Source organism: Molossus molossus, unplaced genomic scaffold (assembly GCF_014108415.1).
Source record: "Molossus molossus isolate mMolMol1 unplaced genomic scaffold, mMolMol1.p scaffold_m16_p_20, whole genome shotgun sequence".
NCBI lineage: Eukaryota > Metazoa > Chordata > Mammalia > Chiroptera > Molossidae > Molossus > Molossus molossus.
This window is the reverse complement of record NW_023425356.1, coordinates 4,332,381-4,352,170: the sequence shown is the minus strand read 5'-3', so window position 1 is coordinate 4,352,170 and position 19,790 is coordinate 4,332,381. Positions and strand designations below refer to the sequence as shown.

General features: G+C 43.2%; 1 protein-coding gene across 1 annotated transcript in view; it reads right to left on the bottom strand.

The window, feature by feature from the left end:
- MFSD14A (major facilitator superfamily domain containing 14A) overlaps positions 1–14,573 on the bottom strand; it is a 28,634-nt gene extending 14,061 nt beyond the window's left edge. Inside the window, exons 1-4 of the mRNA XM_036273510.1 lie at positions 14,359–14,573; positions 9,298–9,393; positions 1,722–1,784; positions 828–955 (exon numbers count right to left, since the gene is read on the bottom strand). Of these exons, the coding sequence (XP_036129403.1) occupies positions 828–955; positions 1,722–1,784; positions 9,298–9,393; positions 14,359–14,442 (371 nt within the window). The 5' untranslated portion in view covers positions 14,443–14,573. The remainder of the gene's footprint in view (positions 1–827; positions 956–1,721; positions 1,785–9,297; positions 9,394–14,358) is intronic.
- Positions 14,574–19,790: the final 5,217 nt, after the last annotated feature.

Genomic DNA, 19,790 nt, shown 5'->3' with positions numbered 1-19,790 from the left:
CTGACGTGACTGCTCAGGGACTGGAACATGGGCCAGAGAACTAACCAATCACCACTGAACTGGGCTCTGTGACGCTGCGACAGTCATTCTGAGATTCCCTTCCCTTCCTCCTGCACGAAGACCCTGGCTTCACCAGGGGCAGTGAGGCCAGCCTCGTGTCCCCACGAGCAGCATGTGCCTGAAGTCAGGCCCACAGCGGGCGGCAGGAGTCTCGCTGTTTCCTAACAGGAAACGGAGCCAGTCCTGCCATCTTGCTGCCTGAAGTGTGACACGGGAGCTGGAGCTCAGACATCCTTCTTGGACAGTAAGGTGACAGCGGATGACGGCACAGTGGTGAGAAGTCGGGTCCCCTGGAAATGCCACCAGCTCTGGACTGATCAAGTCCAGGCTTCTCTTACACGGACAGAGAAATCGGCTTTCTTGATGTTAAGCAACTATTATAATTCAGAGCTTTACAAAATCTATTCCTAATTAATACAGATAATGATGATAAACTTTGTGTTTGTAACATTCTACATAATAAAATAAAAAGCTGGCAACCCTCTCCAGTCCTTAAAACATTGTTTTGAGATTTGGGCTCTGAAATCCGAGCGTAGGCTTGCCAGCCGCCTGCACACTGCCTGGTGCAGCATCCGGTTCTGAACCTTTGTGACCCATGACCAAACTGCTCTTTGAAGGGCCCTCTTCTCTGTGTTGAAGAATAAAGTAAAGAATACAACTAAAACCCACATAGACAGGATGGCTAAAAAGTGAGATAAAGAAGGGACCACACGGGCAGCAATGACCAGAAAGTGCCGTCTGGCTGCTGCGACCGACGATGCACGTACCATGGGCTGATCTTCATTAAGGGAATCGGGGCACATGTGAAAAACACCGTTAGCAGCAAGAAGGATTTTCGGCCCCAAACATCAGAAAGAGCACCAATAAGCGGGGCACTGAGGAATGACAACAAACCCTAAAAGAAGGTAAATGAAAAAAAAAAAAGTACGTTATCCATGTTGATAGGCCAAAATTAAATCACTGTACCATAGTATGAGAGAAGAATTTTAAGCAAGTTTATGTCTAAGATAAGCATATCAGCAAACTGTAGACGAACAACTTATTTCTTGTCTGTATGGAATTTCAAACCTTCCCAGACCGTGCAGAATGACCTGCAGGGTCTGGCTGTGTACTGCAGAGGGGAAGCTGCAATGACTTTCAACCCCAGTGAATCCACATGAGCAGTTCTAGAAAGAATATCGTGTTTATCTGGTTTTATACTCATAGGCTACTTACATGTTTATAAAATTTGTTGGTCAAATGAAATCTAGAGTAAAGAACATGAAGAATAATCAGGACCTACCAGACTGATAAAGTTTTACATCTTTGCATTTTTAAAATAGTTCTTTTCTCTTCAATTTACATTGTTATGGGCAGTTCACAAAAGCATTCTGATCTCTGGAATAAAAATGCCAGCACCTCAGACACCAGGGGCATCGGGTGTGATGGGATCTGTCAGTACACACTGATGGCTACGTTCGAGTCAGATCAGATTTAAAATCCAGACACTTCAAACACTTAAGTAATTCCTCAAGATATACTCTAACTGTAAACATGAACACTTAGTGGGTTAGTCAATTAACTAACTAAACATATTGGCAAATGATAGAGAATGCCAGTATGTTAAATGTACATGTGTTGAGTACATGCACATGTGAATATGTATATATGACGGATCCTACCTTTACTCCTTGAATTAGGCCATTCATCAGAAATGTATGTTTAGGGAAGGTTTCATGTAATACCTAAGGAATACAAATAAGATTAAAATACGATGCTACATTTTAGTCTCAGTAAAACTTCTACATCTGCATTTTAAAACATCCCTCACAATAAAATCTAATTTTACTTCACATAAATTTTCAGCTCTGTATGACACTATGTATGTGAGTAAATACTAATAATCCCAAACATTTATAGCGCATCCACTATGTCCCAAGGCATTTACTGGGGCGATTTACATACATCACGTCCTTTAATTCCTCACACAGACACTATTAGGAAATGGATACACACGATGATCAGAGGTCGTGCCCAAGGCTACACAGAGGCAAAACTGAAACTGGACATAGGAAGTCGGGTGTGTGAAGCCATGCTTTTGTCTCACAATGCCATTCTGCTACCCACATATAACTGGCTGCTGTAACTGCCTTACAGACAGGTATATATTAGATATCTCAGTATTATTATTTGGAAAATAATAGAAAAATTTCAATTACCAAAAAGTGGATCTAGAAAGATTCCATAAAGAAAAACAAAAACCCACCCTATGAAAATGTCTGACAAGTTACGCTGCCCTGCCCAAGGCCTGGTGTTACACCACAGGGTGTGGACGTCTTTACCAGGTGGCCGTGGCCGTGGGGAAGCCACTAGGGTAGAGCGCCTGGAGGAAAGGGGCCCGAGAAGGCAGAGCAGCAGCTGGCATTTTACAGCCTCCGAGCCAGCCTCTCCACGTGCTGCCCACCATCCGCCCTGACCCACTGTGCGTCACATAACACCATCCCTTCCAGATAAAGCAACTGAGTTCCTCTGGGCTACGCTTTCCTCCTGGCCCTCCTGGCCCTCCGAGAAGACGGGAGAGGAGGGCAGTGTGGGAACGAGAAGGGTGGGGCATCTTCTTAGGCAGAAAACTGTGCGGAGTGTACTTCCTGACATCTTGCAAGAAAACTTTCACAAGGGATAGCATGTTCCCCTTTCCAGTTACCCTACTTCTGCCATTAACAAAAAGTTCTGCAACAATTAGCTCATATGTAAAAATAAAGAAAATTAGAAATGAAGTGCTTTAAGAACTTAAACACTAAGTGCCTCTGGACCGTCTCGGCAGCAAAGGATGGTAACCATCTACCGGAAGGGGGACAGAGGGCTGGTCTGGGTGCTGCCACAGGCCCCGCGTTCAGTGAACACTGGTCTTAGTATTTCTAGAACCATAGGGCAGTCAAAAAAGTAAAGCCACTTCTTAGCATTCTAGATTTTAGACCCATGTCATTATTTCTTTGGATCTAGTATGTTATTTAAACAAATCACTAATCATTGACTGGACACCCATAGTCATAAGCTCTCAAAAGTGTTAGACTTCAGCTCTTCAAAATGTTTTTTTGGTATAAAATTCTCTGTAGCGAATGTAAATCTCCTTGTTGGGAGAGATCCAGAGCCTTTGTTCTCTGTGAACCCAACTTTCCATAAGCTCTATGGGCTTTAAAACAACGACAGCTGCAACAACAAGCAGTAAAAAGTTAGTCACTTCAGCCCAGCCGGTGTGCTCAGTGGTTGAGCGAAGACCCATGCACCAAGAGGTCGCTGGTCTGATTCCTGGTCAGGGCACATGCCACCCAGGTTGCAGGCTCAATCCCCAGTAGGGGATGTGCGGGAGGCAGCCAATCAATATTGATGCTTCTCTCTGTCACTGATATTCCTTTTTTCTTTCTTTTTCCGGTACATGTCCCAAGCAGGAACCAAATCCGGGACTCTCTGGTCTGTAGGCCGATGCTCCAACTGCTGAGCCAAACCAGCCAGGGCAGTCATCGATATTTCTATCTCTCTCTCCATTTCCCTCTATAAAAAAAATCAATTAAAAAAATAACATTAAAAAAAAAAAGTTATTCAGCCCTGGTCAGTTTGGCTCAGTGGTTAGACCGTCAGCTTGCTATCCAGAGAGACCCAGGATAGGTTCTGGTAAGGGCACATTCCTCGGTTGCAGTTTGTCTCTGGCCCTGGTTTGGTTGTGTGGGTGGCAACCACTCGATGTGTCCCTTTCACATCGATGTTTCTCTCTCTCTCTCTCTCTCTCTCTCTCTCTCTGCCTCCCACTCTACATGAACAAAAACTGGAAAAATGTCCGCGGGTGAGGATTAAAAAAAAAAAAGTTACTCAATCCAGCTGGTATGGCTCAGTGGTTGATCATCAACCCATGCACTGGTTCGATTCCTGGTCGGGGCACATGCCCAGGTTATGGGCCTGATCCCCAGTGTGGGACATGCAGGAGGCGGCCAATCGATGTTCTCTCTCATCAATGTTTCTCTCTCTCCCCCTCTCTCTTCCTCCCTCTTTAAAATCAAAAAGGGGGGAAATTTTAAAGTTATTCACTTCTCATCTATTTTAAAACCTAAAACTATCATAAATCCAAAACCAAATATTTATTATAATTAATCTTATAATGAATAACACTAGTTATCTGTTTAATGAATTCATTCAAAAATATCTTTGCAAGGTGAATTGCTGAAACTATACATTTTGAGAGTTATGTATGGGAAGAGATACTTAACATACAAATAAAGGAAATTATATCTTCATCCTCATTTTCCCTTTATAAATGAATGTTAGACTGTGACTCTCTAGCAGGCACCGTTTATCATCAGCTTCAAAACACATATGACAAAAACAGAATGTTTCAAGGTTAACAGACTTTAGAAACATCAAAATGCTACAAGTTGGTGCCTTACGCTATCCTGAAGCCCACCTCTCCCCACACCCCAACACGTGGATTGAAAATAAGACCAACAACCAAGTCAACAACAGTAAAATCTGCAAACAAAAAGCCCCTAAAAGTAGTCCTTAATGAGTGATACAAACCAGATACATTGAGAACCACTTCTAAAAGAGACCCATGCCTGCACCTCACCCCTGAAGGTTCTGATCTCAGCAAGATGGGGTAGGCCTGCACATTTTGAGAAACCTCCTCAGGCATCCCTTGATCCTTACCTCTGGCTGACCAATCAGTCCTAATGGAGAAGGGAAAGGTACCCTAAAAGCCAGAGCTCCCAGCCAGCGGCTGCCCAGAGCTGAGGTGGGTGGGAATGTAGACTCTGCACCCTCCCACGTTTCCTACTGCTCCAGGTCTACCGCAGGCTCTAACATTAGGAAGCACTGCAGGACATACAGGGAGAAGAATGCATCTACAGAGATAGTTGCACGTGTTCCCTTGCCCAATTTTCCTTAGTGTTTCAAAGATCCTTGCTGTTCCAATGCACAAGGACCAAAGGACCTGAGAGTCTCCAGAGCCCACGAACTTCAGCTTTGAGATACAACCTCATCTCTACAACCCAGTATGTTTTGCCCAGGTCTCTGCCCCCAATTCGTCTCCACCCCGGGGATTTCCCATCACAGAAGAGAAAAAAGCAGAGCAGAAAACAGCAATTATTTAAAAACATGTTAAAAAAAAACCCTAGAAAAATAAAACTCTGGGCCTATATATGCATTAACATTAAACTTTTTTCTGACAGCATGACTGAATTAAAAACACAATCAAGTAAAAATGAAAAAGGTAAAGAATTATAATGAGGATAATATTACTAAGCATAGCTCAACACTTTGTCATCTTAAAATTCAAGTATAAAGAACAAATGGGAATTAAGAGTAACTGTTACAACCACCATGGGGTGGGGGGGGCAAGTCTTGCTATACATCAAATAATTGGCAATGATATTATAGCAATTATTTTTTAAAATGTAGTCATGTTGGCAAAAAGTAATAATAATTAAGTCCCCCCAAATTAGCACCATTTTCCTGACCAGAATTTAATTTAGTATCTTAAAAAAAAAAAATCAAAGGCACTATCCATTTTTTCATTAACAAAAACAATTAACAGACTAAATACAAAGTTAATTATGTCTAAATAACTGGATTCCTTTCTTGTTCTTAAATAAGACAGCTTCCCTTTGTCTAGTCGGGGAAAAAGATACTAAGGTTGGACAAAAATCTGACATATCTACAAAATATAAACCAGAAGCACATTTAAAAATGGCTATATACACTTCAAAGGCTGATGGCAAACGATGGAACATCACGAGAAGCCTTCTGAGGGCCTGCTCACAGCTCACCCAGCATCTGAATCTCTGCCTGGCTAGTGGGTGGGCTGCCCAGAATCCACTAGCTAAAACATGGAACTCCAACCCTAGCTGGTTGGGCTCAGCGGTTAGAGCATCGGCCTGTGGACCAGAGAGTCGTGGGTTCAGTTCCCGCTAAGGGCACGTACCTCGATTGTGGTTCGTCCCTGGCCCTGGTTGGGGTTGTGCGGGTGGCAGCCACAATGATGTTTCTCTCTCCCTCCCGCTCTACCAGAAGATAAATGCAAAAATGTCCTCGGGTGAGGATAAAACAAAACAAAACCAACAAAAATAAAACATGGAGTTCTTGCCAGCAATCCCCGCCTGAGCACTGAACAGAGCAGGGCTGGGCTCCACTGCCAACACCGCACTTGACCTTCAAAGTAGCAAGCAGGCTGCTTACCTCTTCTAACCCTTAATTTTCTCATCTGTATTATGTGTCCGATATCCCACCACTCCAAAGTGGTTTTGAGTGTTAAAAGGGACACTGTATTAAAGTGCTGACTGTGTCAGGACCCAGGAGAATGTAAACACACGGACGGTTTACTATTACATAGCTCGGTACTTCAAACCACCAGACGTCCATGCTGCACTGGCGGATTACCAGCAAGCACACAGGGACAGAGGGAGCTGAGAGACAGCGTGTGACCACAGTTAGGATGGCAACCCAGGAGCCCCTGACATCAGGCTGTTACAATGTAATGAAGCTGCCTGTGTCGTAATGGACTGGCATCATCTGATGGAGTTCCAAATCAGTGAACTTGGACTATGAAGGCAGGAAATGTGTCAATTCATGAAAAGATTCCCATCAGAAATTATTAAACTAAAAAAGAGGTCAATTTTAAAAGTCCACTTTATTTATTTTGAAAATCCACTTATGTCAAATTGATGACCCAATCCAGGTGAATGAGCTGCTGGAAGAGTCCCAATCTAAACAACACACATCAGCATTCTTACACACCATGGCGGAGAACGGTTCTTATTCAGGGAACAGGTCTAACTCGAAATGCAAGGTTTATTATAAAAGGAATTGTGTTTATTTGAGATTGAGTTTCTTCTCAGTCTTGTTCTAGCAGTACTCATGCATATGCCTTGTATATTCAAAATAACTTAGATATCCACATTTTATATAGATACAGTAATGATCTTGTAGCCAAATAAATATGCCAAGAAATAGGGAACATAATTTTCTTAGACTACTTCAATCTATTTATATGATCACTCAATTTATTTATAAACCTTTTTCAAAAACTTTTTTGTAAATGAACAAGCTCATAAAAATATAAGGAAGTATACTTCTTTGATTTCTGTTTTCCTGGGGTTTGTTTTGGTAAGATGTCCATCTACTGTAATCAAACCTTTTAATACCAAGACCTCTCCAGGAATTCTTCCTTCTTCCCTTCCCCTTCTCTACACCAACTCCTCCTCCTCCCTTCCCCATCCCTTCTCTACACCAACTCCTCCTCCTCCCTTCTCCCCATCCCCCTCTACACCAACTCCTCCTCCTCCCTTCTCCCCATCCCCCTCTACACCAACTCCTCCTCCTCCCTTCTCCCCATCCCTCCTCTACACCAACTCCTCCTCCCTTCCCCATCCCCCCTCTACACCAACTCCTCCTCCTCCCTTCTCCCCATCCCCCCTCTACACCAACTCCTCTTCCTCCCTTCTCCCCATCCCCCTCTACACCAACTCCTCCTCCTCCCTTCCCCATCCCCCCTCTACACCAACTCCTCCTCCTCCCTTCCCCATCCCCCCTCTACACCAACTCCTCCTCCTCCCTTCTCCCCATCCCCCTCTACACCAACTCCTCCTCCTCCCTTCCCCATCCCCCTCTACACCAACTCCTCCTCCCTTCCCCCATCCCTCCTCTACACCAACTCCTCCTCCCTTCCCCATCCCCCCTCTACACCAACTCCTCCTCCTCCCTTCTCCCCATCCCCCCTCTACACCAACTCCTCCTCCCTTCCCCATCCCCCCTCTACACCAACTCCTCCTCCCTTCCCCATCCCTCCTCTACACCAACTCCTCCTCCTCCCTTCCCCATCCCTCCTCTACACCAACTCCTCCTCCCTTCCCCATCCCTTCTCTACACCAACTCCTCCTCCTCCCTTCTCCCCATCCCTCCTCTACACCAACTCCTCCTCCTCCCTTCTCCCCATCCCTCCTCTACACCGACTCCTCCTCCTCCCTTCCCCATCCCTCCTCTACACCAACTCCTCCTCCCTTCCCCATCCCCCCTCTACACCAACTCCTCCTCCTCCCTTCTCCCCATCCCTCCTCTACACCAACTCCTCCTCCTCCCTTCTCCCCATCCCTCCTCTACACCAACTCCTCCTCCCATCCCCATCCCCCCTCTACACCAACTCCTCCTCCCTTCCCCATCCCTCCTCTACACCAACTCCTCCTCCTCCCTTCCCCATCCCTCCTCTACACCAACTCCTCCTCCTCCCTTCCCCATCCCTCCTCTACACCAACTCCTCCTCCTCCCTTCTCCCCATCCCCCTCTACACCAACTCCTCCTCCTCCCCATCCCTCCTCTACACCAACTCCTCCTCCCTTCCCCATCCCCCCTCTACACCAACTCCTCCTCCCTTCCCCATCCCTCCTCTACACCAACTCCTCCTCCTCCCTTCCCCATCCCTCCTCTACACCAACTCCTCCTCCCTTCCCCATCCCCCCTCTACACCAACTCCTCCTCCTCCCTTCTCCCCATCCCTCCTCTACACCAACTCCTCCTCCTCCCTTCTCCCCATCCCTCCTCTACACCAACTCCTCCTCCCTTCCCCATCCCTCCTCTACACCAACTCCTCCTCCCTTCCCCATCCCCCCTCTACACCAACTCCTCCTCCTCCCTTCCCCATCCCCCTCTACACCAACTCCTCCTCCCTTCTCCCCATCCCCTACACAGGCAGAACACTAGCTAGCCTCTGACTTGTTCAATCTGGCAGAAAGGTCTTTTCTAAGGTTCCAAAGCTGGGAATATTTGGGTAAAATCAACCCAGGCCTATGAAAAGAATCGCCTTTCTACATGGTTACCTCTAGATCCTTGGCTTAAAACTAAAAGAAATTTGTATGTAGAAAGTGCAAATACATGAATGAATCTCAGAATAATCTTGTGGAATGATTCATGTCAGTCTCATCTGGCCTAAGCCTGTTGGCATAAGGATCCTTTCCACCCTCCCCAAGCACAGGGGTGGAGCCCTTCTTAAACATGTTCCCCTACCAAGTCATACCCACTCAGCCCTCCCAAATAGCAAGGGAGAAGTAGGGCTGAAAAGGATACTGAAGCACTAAGATACAGTACTGAAGTGTGGACAATATTCATGGGATAATTAACCACAGAAATAAAAAAGTGTTGTCTTCTCCCCCTCACACCCTGGAACTGTAGAAAAAGAGATTTTAAAGTAAGTGATAAGCAAGTTAAAAGATTACTTACCACCAACGTGGGTGCCGTCAATAATCCCCAAGCAAAAAATTCCAAAAAGATGACGATAACTGCATGATAAACACTAGGAGAACCTATTCCTTGAGGCTAGAAAACAGATGTTAAACAAGTTAACAGTACATAACATCAGCGATACCAGGGATAAGAATCTCGTGTTCTGCTTCTCTACTATTTTTCTGCTTTCTCTACTATATTTCATTTTGCTCAGTTTTACTTTTCTTGGTACTTTCAACAAAGCAGCTCATGCCTTGCTCTCTAATCTGTCAAGTCATTTTACCAATTCACATGTGAAAACTCGTACGTTTGTCAATTTGTCAGAGATGCAGTCCCACAATTATATTCACAAAATAAAGACCATATAAAGAAAGAAAACTCAGAAGAGAAATTCTGTTTTTCATAAAATATAGATGTGGCTCTTGGGCCCTTGGCCTCTAACAGGAATGCTCACAAACTAGCTGTCATTCATGAAAATAACAAAACTGGGAGTACAGCAAACTCAAGTTTTGCAGAAAACAACAAAAACCATCAATAAAATTTAAAGACAACCTAATGAATGGGAGAACATATTCGCCAATGATATATCCAAAATATATAAAGAACTCACAACTTAACACAAAAAAACAATCAATTAAAAAATGGGCAGAGGACCCGAACAGACATTTGTCCGAAGAGGACACACAGATGGCCAGCAGATATGTGAAAAGATATGAGGGATGCAAATTAAAACCACAATAAGATATCACCCCACATCTGTCAGAATGGCTGTCACTGATAAATCAACAAACAACAAGTGTTGGCAAGGATGTAGAGACAAGGGAACCCTCGCACTGTTGGTGGGAATGCAGACTGGTGTAGCCACTGTGGAAAACAGAATGGAGGGTCCTCAGAGAAATTAAAAATAGAACTACTATATGACCCAACAATTTCACTTCTGGGTATTTATCCAAAGAAATAAAAACGCTAATTTGGAAAGATACTATATACCCCTTACCCCTATGTTTACAGTAGTGTTTACAATGGCCAAGATACGGAAAGACGACTGGATAAGATGTGACATATGTATGTGTGTGTGTACCTATAATGAAATTATACGCTGTCATAAGAAAGAATGAAATCTTACCACTTGTGACAACATGGATGGACCTAGAGAATATTATGCTAAGTGAAATAAGTCAGAGAAAGACAAATACCGTAAGATTTAGCTCATTTGTGGAATCTAAAAAACAAAATAAACACAACAGAAATAAACTCAAAGAGAACAAACAGATGGTTGCCAGATGGGAGGGGTACTAGGGGGTGGGTAAAAAAGGTAAAAGGGATTAAGAAGTACAAACTGCCAGCTATAAAAATAGTCACAGGGATGTTAAGTACAGAGTAGGGAATATAGTCAATAATATTGTACTATGTACGGTGTCAGATGGGTGTTAGTTAGACTTATTGGGGTGAGTACTTTGTAAGGTACATGAATGTCTAATCCCTATGTTTGTACATCCAAAACTAATAAAATATTGTATGTCAACTGTAATAGAAAAATGCATTTAAAAATTTCTAAGCAATTACCCACCCCCAAACTGGAAGTATTCTAAAATGTCAGAATGCACTTTTAAATTCATCTGTCCTCAATGTCCCACACTGAATAAGAGCTATATCAAATTGTTACATACATTAAGATTTTAACTAAAAACTGTTATTTCTACATATAGATACTTCAAAAAGCAAACTCATGATAATGCTGTTAATGTCACAGTACTTTCATTAGTGAAATGGTACACAGTAGATAATTAAATATTTACTGAATTTAACCTGTGGAATTTTTCTATAGTGAATTATATTGTCTTCAAATTGAACAACTGTTCTTAAACTTCCGAGAATCTCCATAGAAAAACATAAATCAAAGAAAACTGCAAAGAGTTCAGGGTGAGCAGGCCCAAGAAAAGAACTCCTGATACACAGGGTTGGCAAAAGGAGGTTTATAGTTGCGAGTGCATGAAACACAGTTTTTTTCTTGTATTATTTATTAATTATTGCATTATTTTCCAAATGAACAACTATAAACCTACTTTGCCCCACCCTGTAGAATCATACATCTTCATGTCATTTACCTTAACTGTGTGCAATTCAAACAGGCAACCTATGGTTAGCCTTACCATGGCTCTAGAGCCAATTGAAATACAAATTCAAGAAAAGAAAAACAGCCTGGCTGGTATGGCTCAGTGGTTGAGTGTTGATCCATGCACCAAGAGGTCACTGGTTTGATTCTTGGTCAGGGCACATGCCCAGGTTGTGGGCCAAATCCCCAGTGGGGGGCATGCAGGAGGCGGCCAAATGATGTTCTCATAGATGTTTCCATCTCTCCCTCTCCCTACCTCTCTAAAATCAATAAAGAAAAATAAATTTAAGAAAAGAAAAACAGGAATTTATGATTAACCTGGTATTTTGGAAGGGTTCATTTCTCTCAGCTGTTAAAATCTGTTCTAACTGATAAATCATTAACAACTCATTACAAGTCCTGTTGATAAATGTTAAAATTGGCTGACCAAGCTTACAAAGATGTCATTAGCAGAGGACAAAGTGCAATAATTCTATTAACGTTATTGAACCCTAGCAAAAATACTGAAGGGGGTCAGGGCAGTATCTTTGGCCGGCCTGTGAGCTACTGTTCACAGCCTGTCCCGTATGAGACTTGACTTTGAATGAATCCACGCATTTGGTGCAACTTTCACACAGAATGAACAATATCAAATGGCAATTTTACTCCCATTCTTAAAAAATGTTCATAATGGTGGTAGTCTGACCAATTATAAGTAGAGAAGCTGAAAGGCAAATGCCATTTTAAAATCATGTCTATGACTTTATAAAAGTTTTACTTTTATTTTTTAACTGATTTTTAGGAAGTGAGGAAGGAAGAGGGAGAGGGAGAGAAACATCAATTGGCCACTTCCTGCATGCCCAACACCCACTGGGGATTGAGCCAGCAACCTGGGCAATGTAAGAGTGAAACACTGGTCAACTGCGTCCTGCACGCCCCCTACCAGGGATGGTCTGGGCATGTGCTCTGACCAGAAATGGAACCAGCAACCTTTTGGTACATGGGAGGATGCTCAACCAACTGACCCACACTGGCCAAGCGAAAGTTTTACTTTTAAAGTTATGTTTTTATTTACAGCTTGAGTGGACTAAAATATAAACCCTGCAAAAAATTACCCTGACACTTATGGTAATGTAAATATCTCCTGATTATATATAGGAATAAGTAAAAATTAGTGCAACCTAAGTGTATCAAGATGATAAACGATAATATCCTCATGCTCACAGCCCTCCAGAAAGGTTTCACTTATTCTCTGTGCCCTCTTAAAAACATTGCTGGTGTAAAAATTGTGTTCTGTGGCGAAAAGCAAGCTACAAATTCACAACTTTGACAAATAACAAGACAAAAAAGATAAACAAGAATCTCAAAGCTCACAGGATGAGCAATGAAAACATGTGTTAAGTGAGTCAAAACTTGAAAGAGAGGAAACCCCACCAACTTTTCAAGGAAGGAAGGTGCTTTTCTTCATCAGCTTCACTCTTACTTTGTACAAAGAGCACTATTTAATGTATCACTTGCTTTTATAAAATACAATCTTGTGTTACTTCTATTTGTAGATTTTATTAAGAACTTAAAATATCAAGTCCCCAGGGTTGACAAAGGCAGCCAGTATTCTTTCAAGCTATTTCTTTCCACAGAGCAGTTTTTACCAACTTGCTTAAAAGAGCCAGGGCTACCCACACCTGATTTAATCAGTGATGCTTTAATTAATCAAGTAAAACAAAAAAATCTTAGGACTTGAACTGCAAAGTTTCTTTTTTCACCAAATGTCAAATCCATGACATCTAAGAAAACTGACAGTTAACTAAAAGTATATTCTGACATTGATCCATATGTCCCAAGCTTTCTAAATGTTAGCATACTGACTGGCCCTTATTCTGAAATGCCAAGTAAAGTTATTTATTTCAAATGAATTCAGCAAATCCTCCCTAGTGGCCCACTCACACTTAGCACTGTGCTAGCAGCTGATCAGGGCTCCAATATAAACAAATATGGAGTAAAAGGAACCATTTCTGCACACATCCCAGGAAAGGGAGCCACGTATTTCACCTTTCTGTTCTGTTTCGGAATGGGACAGCAAAGACTGCAGCAAGACCGAAAAGTGTGGCAATGGGGAAATTACGGCATAAAACTGTCTTGGCGAGTTATTTTAGCCCAGGTCGGGCGCGTTCAGGGTGGTATGGCCGTAGAGAAGGCGAGTTATTTTCAATTAAAAACCCTACGTCCCCTGCTGGTTAACTGTAGCGCACTGCATAAAGTTTATTGTGATGACAACTGTTTCTAAAAAGCAAAACTTTTTCTTGCCCTCAAACTGTATTCCCTTCAAAGTGTCTTCTGATCCTCAGGCCATGATCAATCCTATTTAGTTTTTTTTTTTTTTTTTTTCTACATTAAAACACACAAGGTGGTTTTAAAACAAAAGGGTGACTGCTGTTTCGGTCTAGGCCCCGGTGTCCTCCGCCAAGGTGCCGACGCGGGGACGGGAGGGGACAGCCCACCTCGGCCGGCGTTTACCGGTCTGGGGCCGCCAGTGCGGGCGCCGACCCCGAACCCCCGGAAGACGGGAGCGGGCGCACCGGGCCCAGCGGGGTGGCCGCGCAGGTGCCACCGTGAGCAGCATATGGACAGACGGGCAGGCGCTGCTCCCGACCCCTCGACAGCGCGGCGACGGCTCGCAGGGCCCCTCGTCCACTGTCCCCCGGCGGAGGCGCACGTGGGCCCAGACCCCGGCCCCGGGGGCCTCCGGAGGCGAGGGCGGCAGGTGCGGACGAGGCCGGCGGCTCCTCCCAGAGCACGGGCCCCGGAGGCCACAGGCCTGGCCGGGGAGAGAAGCCCACGGAGCCGGGGTTGGGGGTCCGAGACGGCGGCCCCGCGGACGGGGCGCGGCGGGCACTGAAGGCGGCGGCGCGGGGGCAGCAGGGGTCGGATGGGGCCCGGGGACGCTCCCGGCGCACCCCGCTCACCGTGCCGCCGTCCTTAATGATGATCTTCTTGGCCAGCATGATACTGCGGTTCGCGGCCCGTTTCTTCTTCTTCCCTTGGGTCATTTTACCATCCTCGAGTCCTGGCGCTGCTGCTGCCACTCCCGGGGCGGCCGGCCCCCGCGGCGAGTGCCGTCCGGCCACTACTACCGGGCCGAGCCGCTCGGGGTGCCCGCCGCCATCTTCAGGGCCCGGCCTGCCTCGGGCGGCGCGTCACATCGTGCGATCGGCGACGAGCCGCCCGGCCCCGCCCCGTGACGCCGCCGCCCCCCACGTGACGCCGGCCGCCCCGCCCCCTCGGCCGCAGAGCCGCGCCGCGCGCGAGGGAAGCTGGCGGGGCGGGGTCCGCTGGCCGCCAGGCTGCCTCGTCCCCGCGGCTCGCCAGCTCGCCGGCTCGCCCCGTCCTCAAGCTGCCGTGGGCGTCGGAGCGGTAGCGTCCCCGTCGCAGGTGCAGAAATGTCCGTGCCTGTGACGCGCCTGCTTTCAGACGGCGGCACGGCGTGGTAGCGCGCTCCAGCTGTTCCCGGGACGAAGGCAGCAGCTGGAACGGCCGAGATAAGCCCATGCTCCAGAAAGTGTCCTCGTGCGCAGGCCCCGGAGCGCAGCTGGGGCTCGCGCTTCCGGCAGGCCCAGTCCGGGGCCTTCTGTCCATTGCCTGTCACACTTTGTAGCCCACTTCCAGTTTTGCCCTGTTGTTTAAAATCAATTTATGAAGTGAGGAGTTGCTACAAAGGACAGCGGCAGGTTAACGAATGACCAGTTTTGATTTTGATAGTGTACTGTGTTATGTAAGAGGATATCCTTTCCCTCAAATACACACTTTAGTCTTAAGGAGTGAAGGGGTGAATGAAGCTGCTACTGCTCTTCGGATAGGAAGTAACGTGTGTACGTGTGAGGGGGGGAACAAGTGTCAAAGCAGAATGTCAAGAAGCTAAACAGTGGTGTTGGGGCATGGCGGTTTTAAGACATGTTCCAGCCCTGGCCAGTTTGGCTCAGAGGTAGAGCGTGGCCCGCAGACCTGAGTTGCGGGTTCCATTCCGGCCCCTGGCCTTGGGGGGTGGGGGGCAACCAGTCAATGTGTCCCTCTCAGGTCGATGTTTCTCTCTCCCTTTCTCTCCCTCCCACTCTGAAGAGAAATAGAAAAATATCCTCGGGTAAAGACAGGCTCACACATTCAAAGATACTCCTCTCTGGAGGAGGTGGAGTCTAACTCCGTTCTTGAATGTGGGCTGTGCTTAGTGGCTCCTTTCTGTCTAATAGAATGAAGCAGCAGTGACAGCACAGGCTTCTGAGGGTAGGTCATAAAAGGCACAGAATCCCCCTGCTGGCTTGTTCATTCACTCTGGGCTCAAGTCTGGGGGAGGCTAGCTGCCACATCATGAGGACACTCAAGCAACCTTTGGAGGTCCAGGTATTACCAACAGGTATGAGTCACCTTGGGAGCAGACCCTCCAGTCCTGGTTGCTGTCTTTAACTAATTGCAACCCCTACCAACATCCTGTCTGCAACTTCAGGAGACCCTGAGCTAGGACCACTCTGCCTAGCTGTTCCTGGTTTCCTGACTCGGAAACTGTAAGATAAAAAGTACTTGTTTTAAGCCACTGAGCTTTGGGGTAATTTGTTACACAGCTATAGATAACTAATACACAAGTTAAAGGAAATGTGTGTTATTTGTATTATTATTGCAACTTTTCTGTAAATTTGAAAGTATTAAAAAATAAATTTGGTTGAGTTTTCTGTTCTGTTTCTGTAACTTAGTAGAAACAGAAATCAAACCAATTTTCATGGAAAGAAGGCATTTTAGCCTGATAGATACTTCAAGTTACATATTCTCATCAATAGGTAAACTCGTCATTTGTTTTAAAAAATTCTCTTGCTGAAACCTTTTAGTTGAAGGCCAACTTGAAGCTTTTTGGAGAAAGTAATAACTGAATCCCCAGGATCTTGTTTTGGACGGATGTAGAGGGCAGGGAAGATAATTTATTGTGTAGTTACTCTGATTTATCATGGCCCCTCAGAATTGTACTTCATCCAGCTGCACCAATTTTATCATCCTTAACAAATGATCATTGTCCAGTCATTAAAAAAAACACCCAGTTTACTAGACACTAGGGATATATCGATAATGAAGTTATATTCTTCTGCATGGAGTTTACATTATATGGGAGAACACAACTGCGAAACAAACACAAAAGGAAGATAACTGCAGATTGTATAAGTGCACAATGACATAAGAGAAGTTGGAAATGACACAATAAGAGAAATTTAACACATAATAAGAGAAGTTTAGCACAACAAAGGTGTTGTGCTAGAGGAGTTGCAACAGAAAATAAGGGATGAGTCTTGTTCTAATGGACTTATTCTGTATATACTTGTGGCTTTGTATGCACTGGCTACCATAGATAACACTGTCCAGGACTCCACTTGATGAACAACTGGAAAGGACTGTGTAGTTTGGCGCCCCCTAGACTCAACTCTCTGTGTCTCTTCCTTGGACTGGTTCTAATTTGCATCCTTTTCTGTAATAAATGGATTGTGAATACAATAGCTTTCAGTGAGTCTGTTTCTCTAGTGAATTATCAACCCTAAAGGTGAATTTGGGAAACCCCTGTATTTGCTGTCACCAAGACGCTCTCTACTACAGTAGGATTTTAAATCTTTCCTCTGCTGTTTTCTTCAGTGTATATGTAAATAGTCTTGTTTGGAAGGAATTCTCTGTTTCAGAACAGTAGGGAAGACCATTATGATTACTATTGCTGGTCACTATCTGACTGTGGAATGGCAGTGGCATGGATGAAATTTAGATTACGAGGTGTATTTGTGTAGCCCTGGGATTTGAGGATTGTGATATATGGTACTTTGTTGTTGTTGTTGTTTTCTTTTATTATTTTTTTTATTTTTAGGTACTTTCAACAAAAGAAATATTGCCATATCCACCCCCCCAAATTAAAGTGCTTTTCTTTTTCTTTTTTTGTTAATCCTCACCTGAGGTTATGTTTTCCCACTGATTTTTAGATAGAGTGGAAGGGAAGGAGGGAGAGAGAGAGAAACATTGATGTTGAGAGAGACACATGGATTGGTTTTCTCCCACATGACCCCAACTGGGGTTGGGGTTTGAACCTGAAACCCAGGTATGTGCCCTTGACTGGGAATTGAACCCATGATCCTTTGGTCTGCAGGCTGATGCTCTAACCACTGAACAAAACCGGCCAGGGCAGAAGTGCTTTTCATGAAAAGATACCAAAGAAAAATATACATTTTTAAAAAGCTGATATTCTTATTTTAGAGACCTTTTAAAAGAAAGCATTTTGTACAAGGTTACTTCAGTAATAGAAGTGCCAATAAAATCCTTTATATTGCTTATCATTTGATCTCTATGCAGTGAATTGATAGTCACAAAAGCAGCAATTATATTCAAATAATGAAGATATATACCAACTACTGTAATTACCTAACCCTGAGGTTAGCAAAGAGATCATTTAAAACAAAGTGTAGACTATCATCCTCCTCCAGGTAGAGAAATTCTGACTAGTTTAAATAAAACCCAGTCTCTTATACTTGAGCATAAGTTAGAAAAAGATCACGTGACAATGAGAACTAGAGAGGCAGGGAAAAGATCCCTAAGTCATTTGTTAAATATACAGAGGAGTCTAATTCATGAGTTATGTCTGATCCTGTTGAGTAGAGAAGCAAGGAAATATAGGAAGACATTTATATAGTTAATTATGAAAAGCATCTATTTTCATAAATCTACTAAGTACATAACTGGATACCAAAAAATGACAACAAAATTTATCAATTTTAAAAAGCCATTTAACAAAAAACCGGTTTATATATTCTTTGAATTAGCTCATAGAAAATTTAAATATACAAATTACATTCCCAAGCCCAAAATAATCTTTCTAAACAAATAAAATATATAGACATATAGACAATTTCAGAACCCAAATTAGTATTTGTTTAAGTCACAGTAAATGATATAACAATAAACAAAACCATGACAGTTATGAACCATTGTTAAAATGTGAAAAACTCAATGATGGAGGGCTGGTGACATAATTTATTTAAATATGTTCTATCCACTAATGCTTGTATAGTATGCCTACCTTAATATTCTGTTAGGTAATGGATTTACAGAGCAGATGTTGAAACAACCAAAAATTGAATCATAGTTACTCTTAAACATCCTAATTTTGCCTAAGTATCCAAAGTTGTGAATTACAGTAATAGCCTCCAGAAAACAAAGTCAGGTGTTTTGGTAAAGCAAGGCACATAGGACCAGCTTTTCACAAAGGTGCTTTTTCTTTGGTCCTATAATTACTTTAAATATGCAACATATCTTAGAGATTCTTAAAATGACTTTCAATATAGCATAAATAACTTTTATAAACCTTTCCTTATGTAAAGCATGCATCAACGTGTAATTAAATATTAAAACAATGAAAGTGTAAGTAAAATGAGTAATGCTAAACCCTGTTTTTAAAAGAAGCTCAGTTGAATGACTATCTGATGACATATTAAAAGCCCAATAATTTGATATGTAGGAAAAGCGTATCAATTCTTAAGAACAGTAAGCATTACACTATGTCTACTGAGCACAGTTTCCTTTCAGATTCTGTCTCCTTAGAATCTAGTTTAAATATCAAATTACCCTTCCTTCTATGAAATGTGACATTCAATATAAATTGATGTAAACATTTAAATTCTGCATCTCTAAACTACATCTTCCACCATAAAAACAGCCTACACCAAAAGCACTTGTTACAGAACTGACACTATGACTCTGTGGAAACATCTTCACGTGGCATTTCAAACTCTTATTCCCAAATACCATGTTCTTAAGTGTTAAGAGAACTATCAGTTGGCACTTTTCTCCCATGAATTAGCATATTTTTATAATGAATAAAGTAGTTGAGAGATAATAAGTAAACTTTAAAAAATATTGAATTTAGATAGTCAAGGAGCCATCATTATGAAATGGCGTATCTGTGTATATATGACATAATCTGGAATACAGGTCCACCTTCCCAAATGTGATTATGTCTTTATGAATTAGAAAGTATGAACTACACAACCCAATCTCTAGTAATGCTTTCAAACTGACTAGAAAAGCAAAATACAATAAAAAATTGCTTTGAAAATATACTTCAGACTATTTTCTCCTTTCTCACAACTCTTGATTATAATTTTATAGACTTTGTTGGGAATCTTGAAAATTGTGTTGTTTTGGACACCTGAAAATATATTATCACTGTAACTGACATATCTGATACCCAATCATGTTCGTGTATTATTTTCTGAAGTGTTAAAATAGGACAGATTAAACCTGAATTAACAATTAATTGTGAGTACATAATGAATTAATATATAATTACACAACCAAAACTACTTCTGGGCTAAACATAAATCTTTAT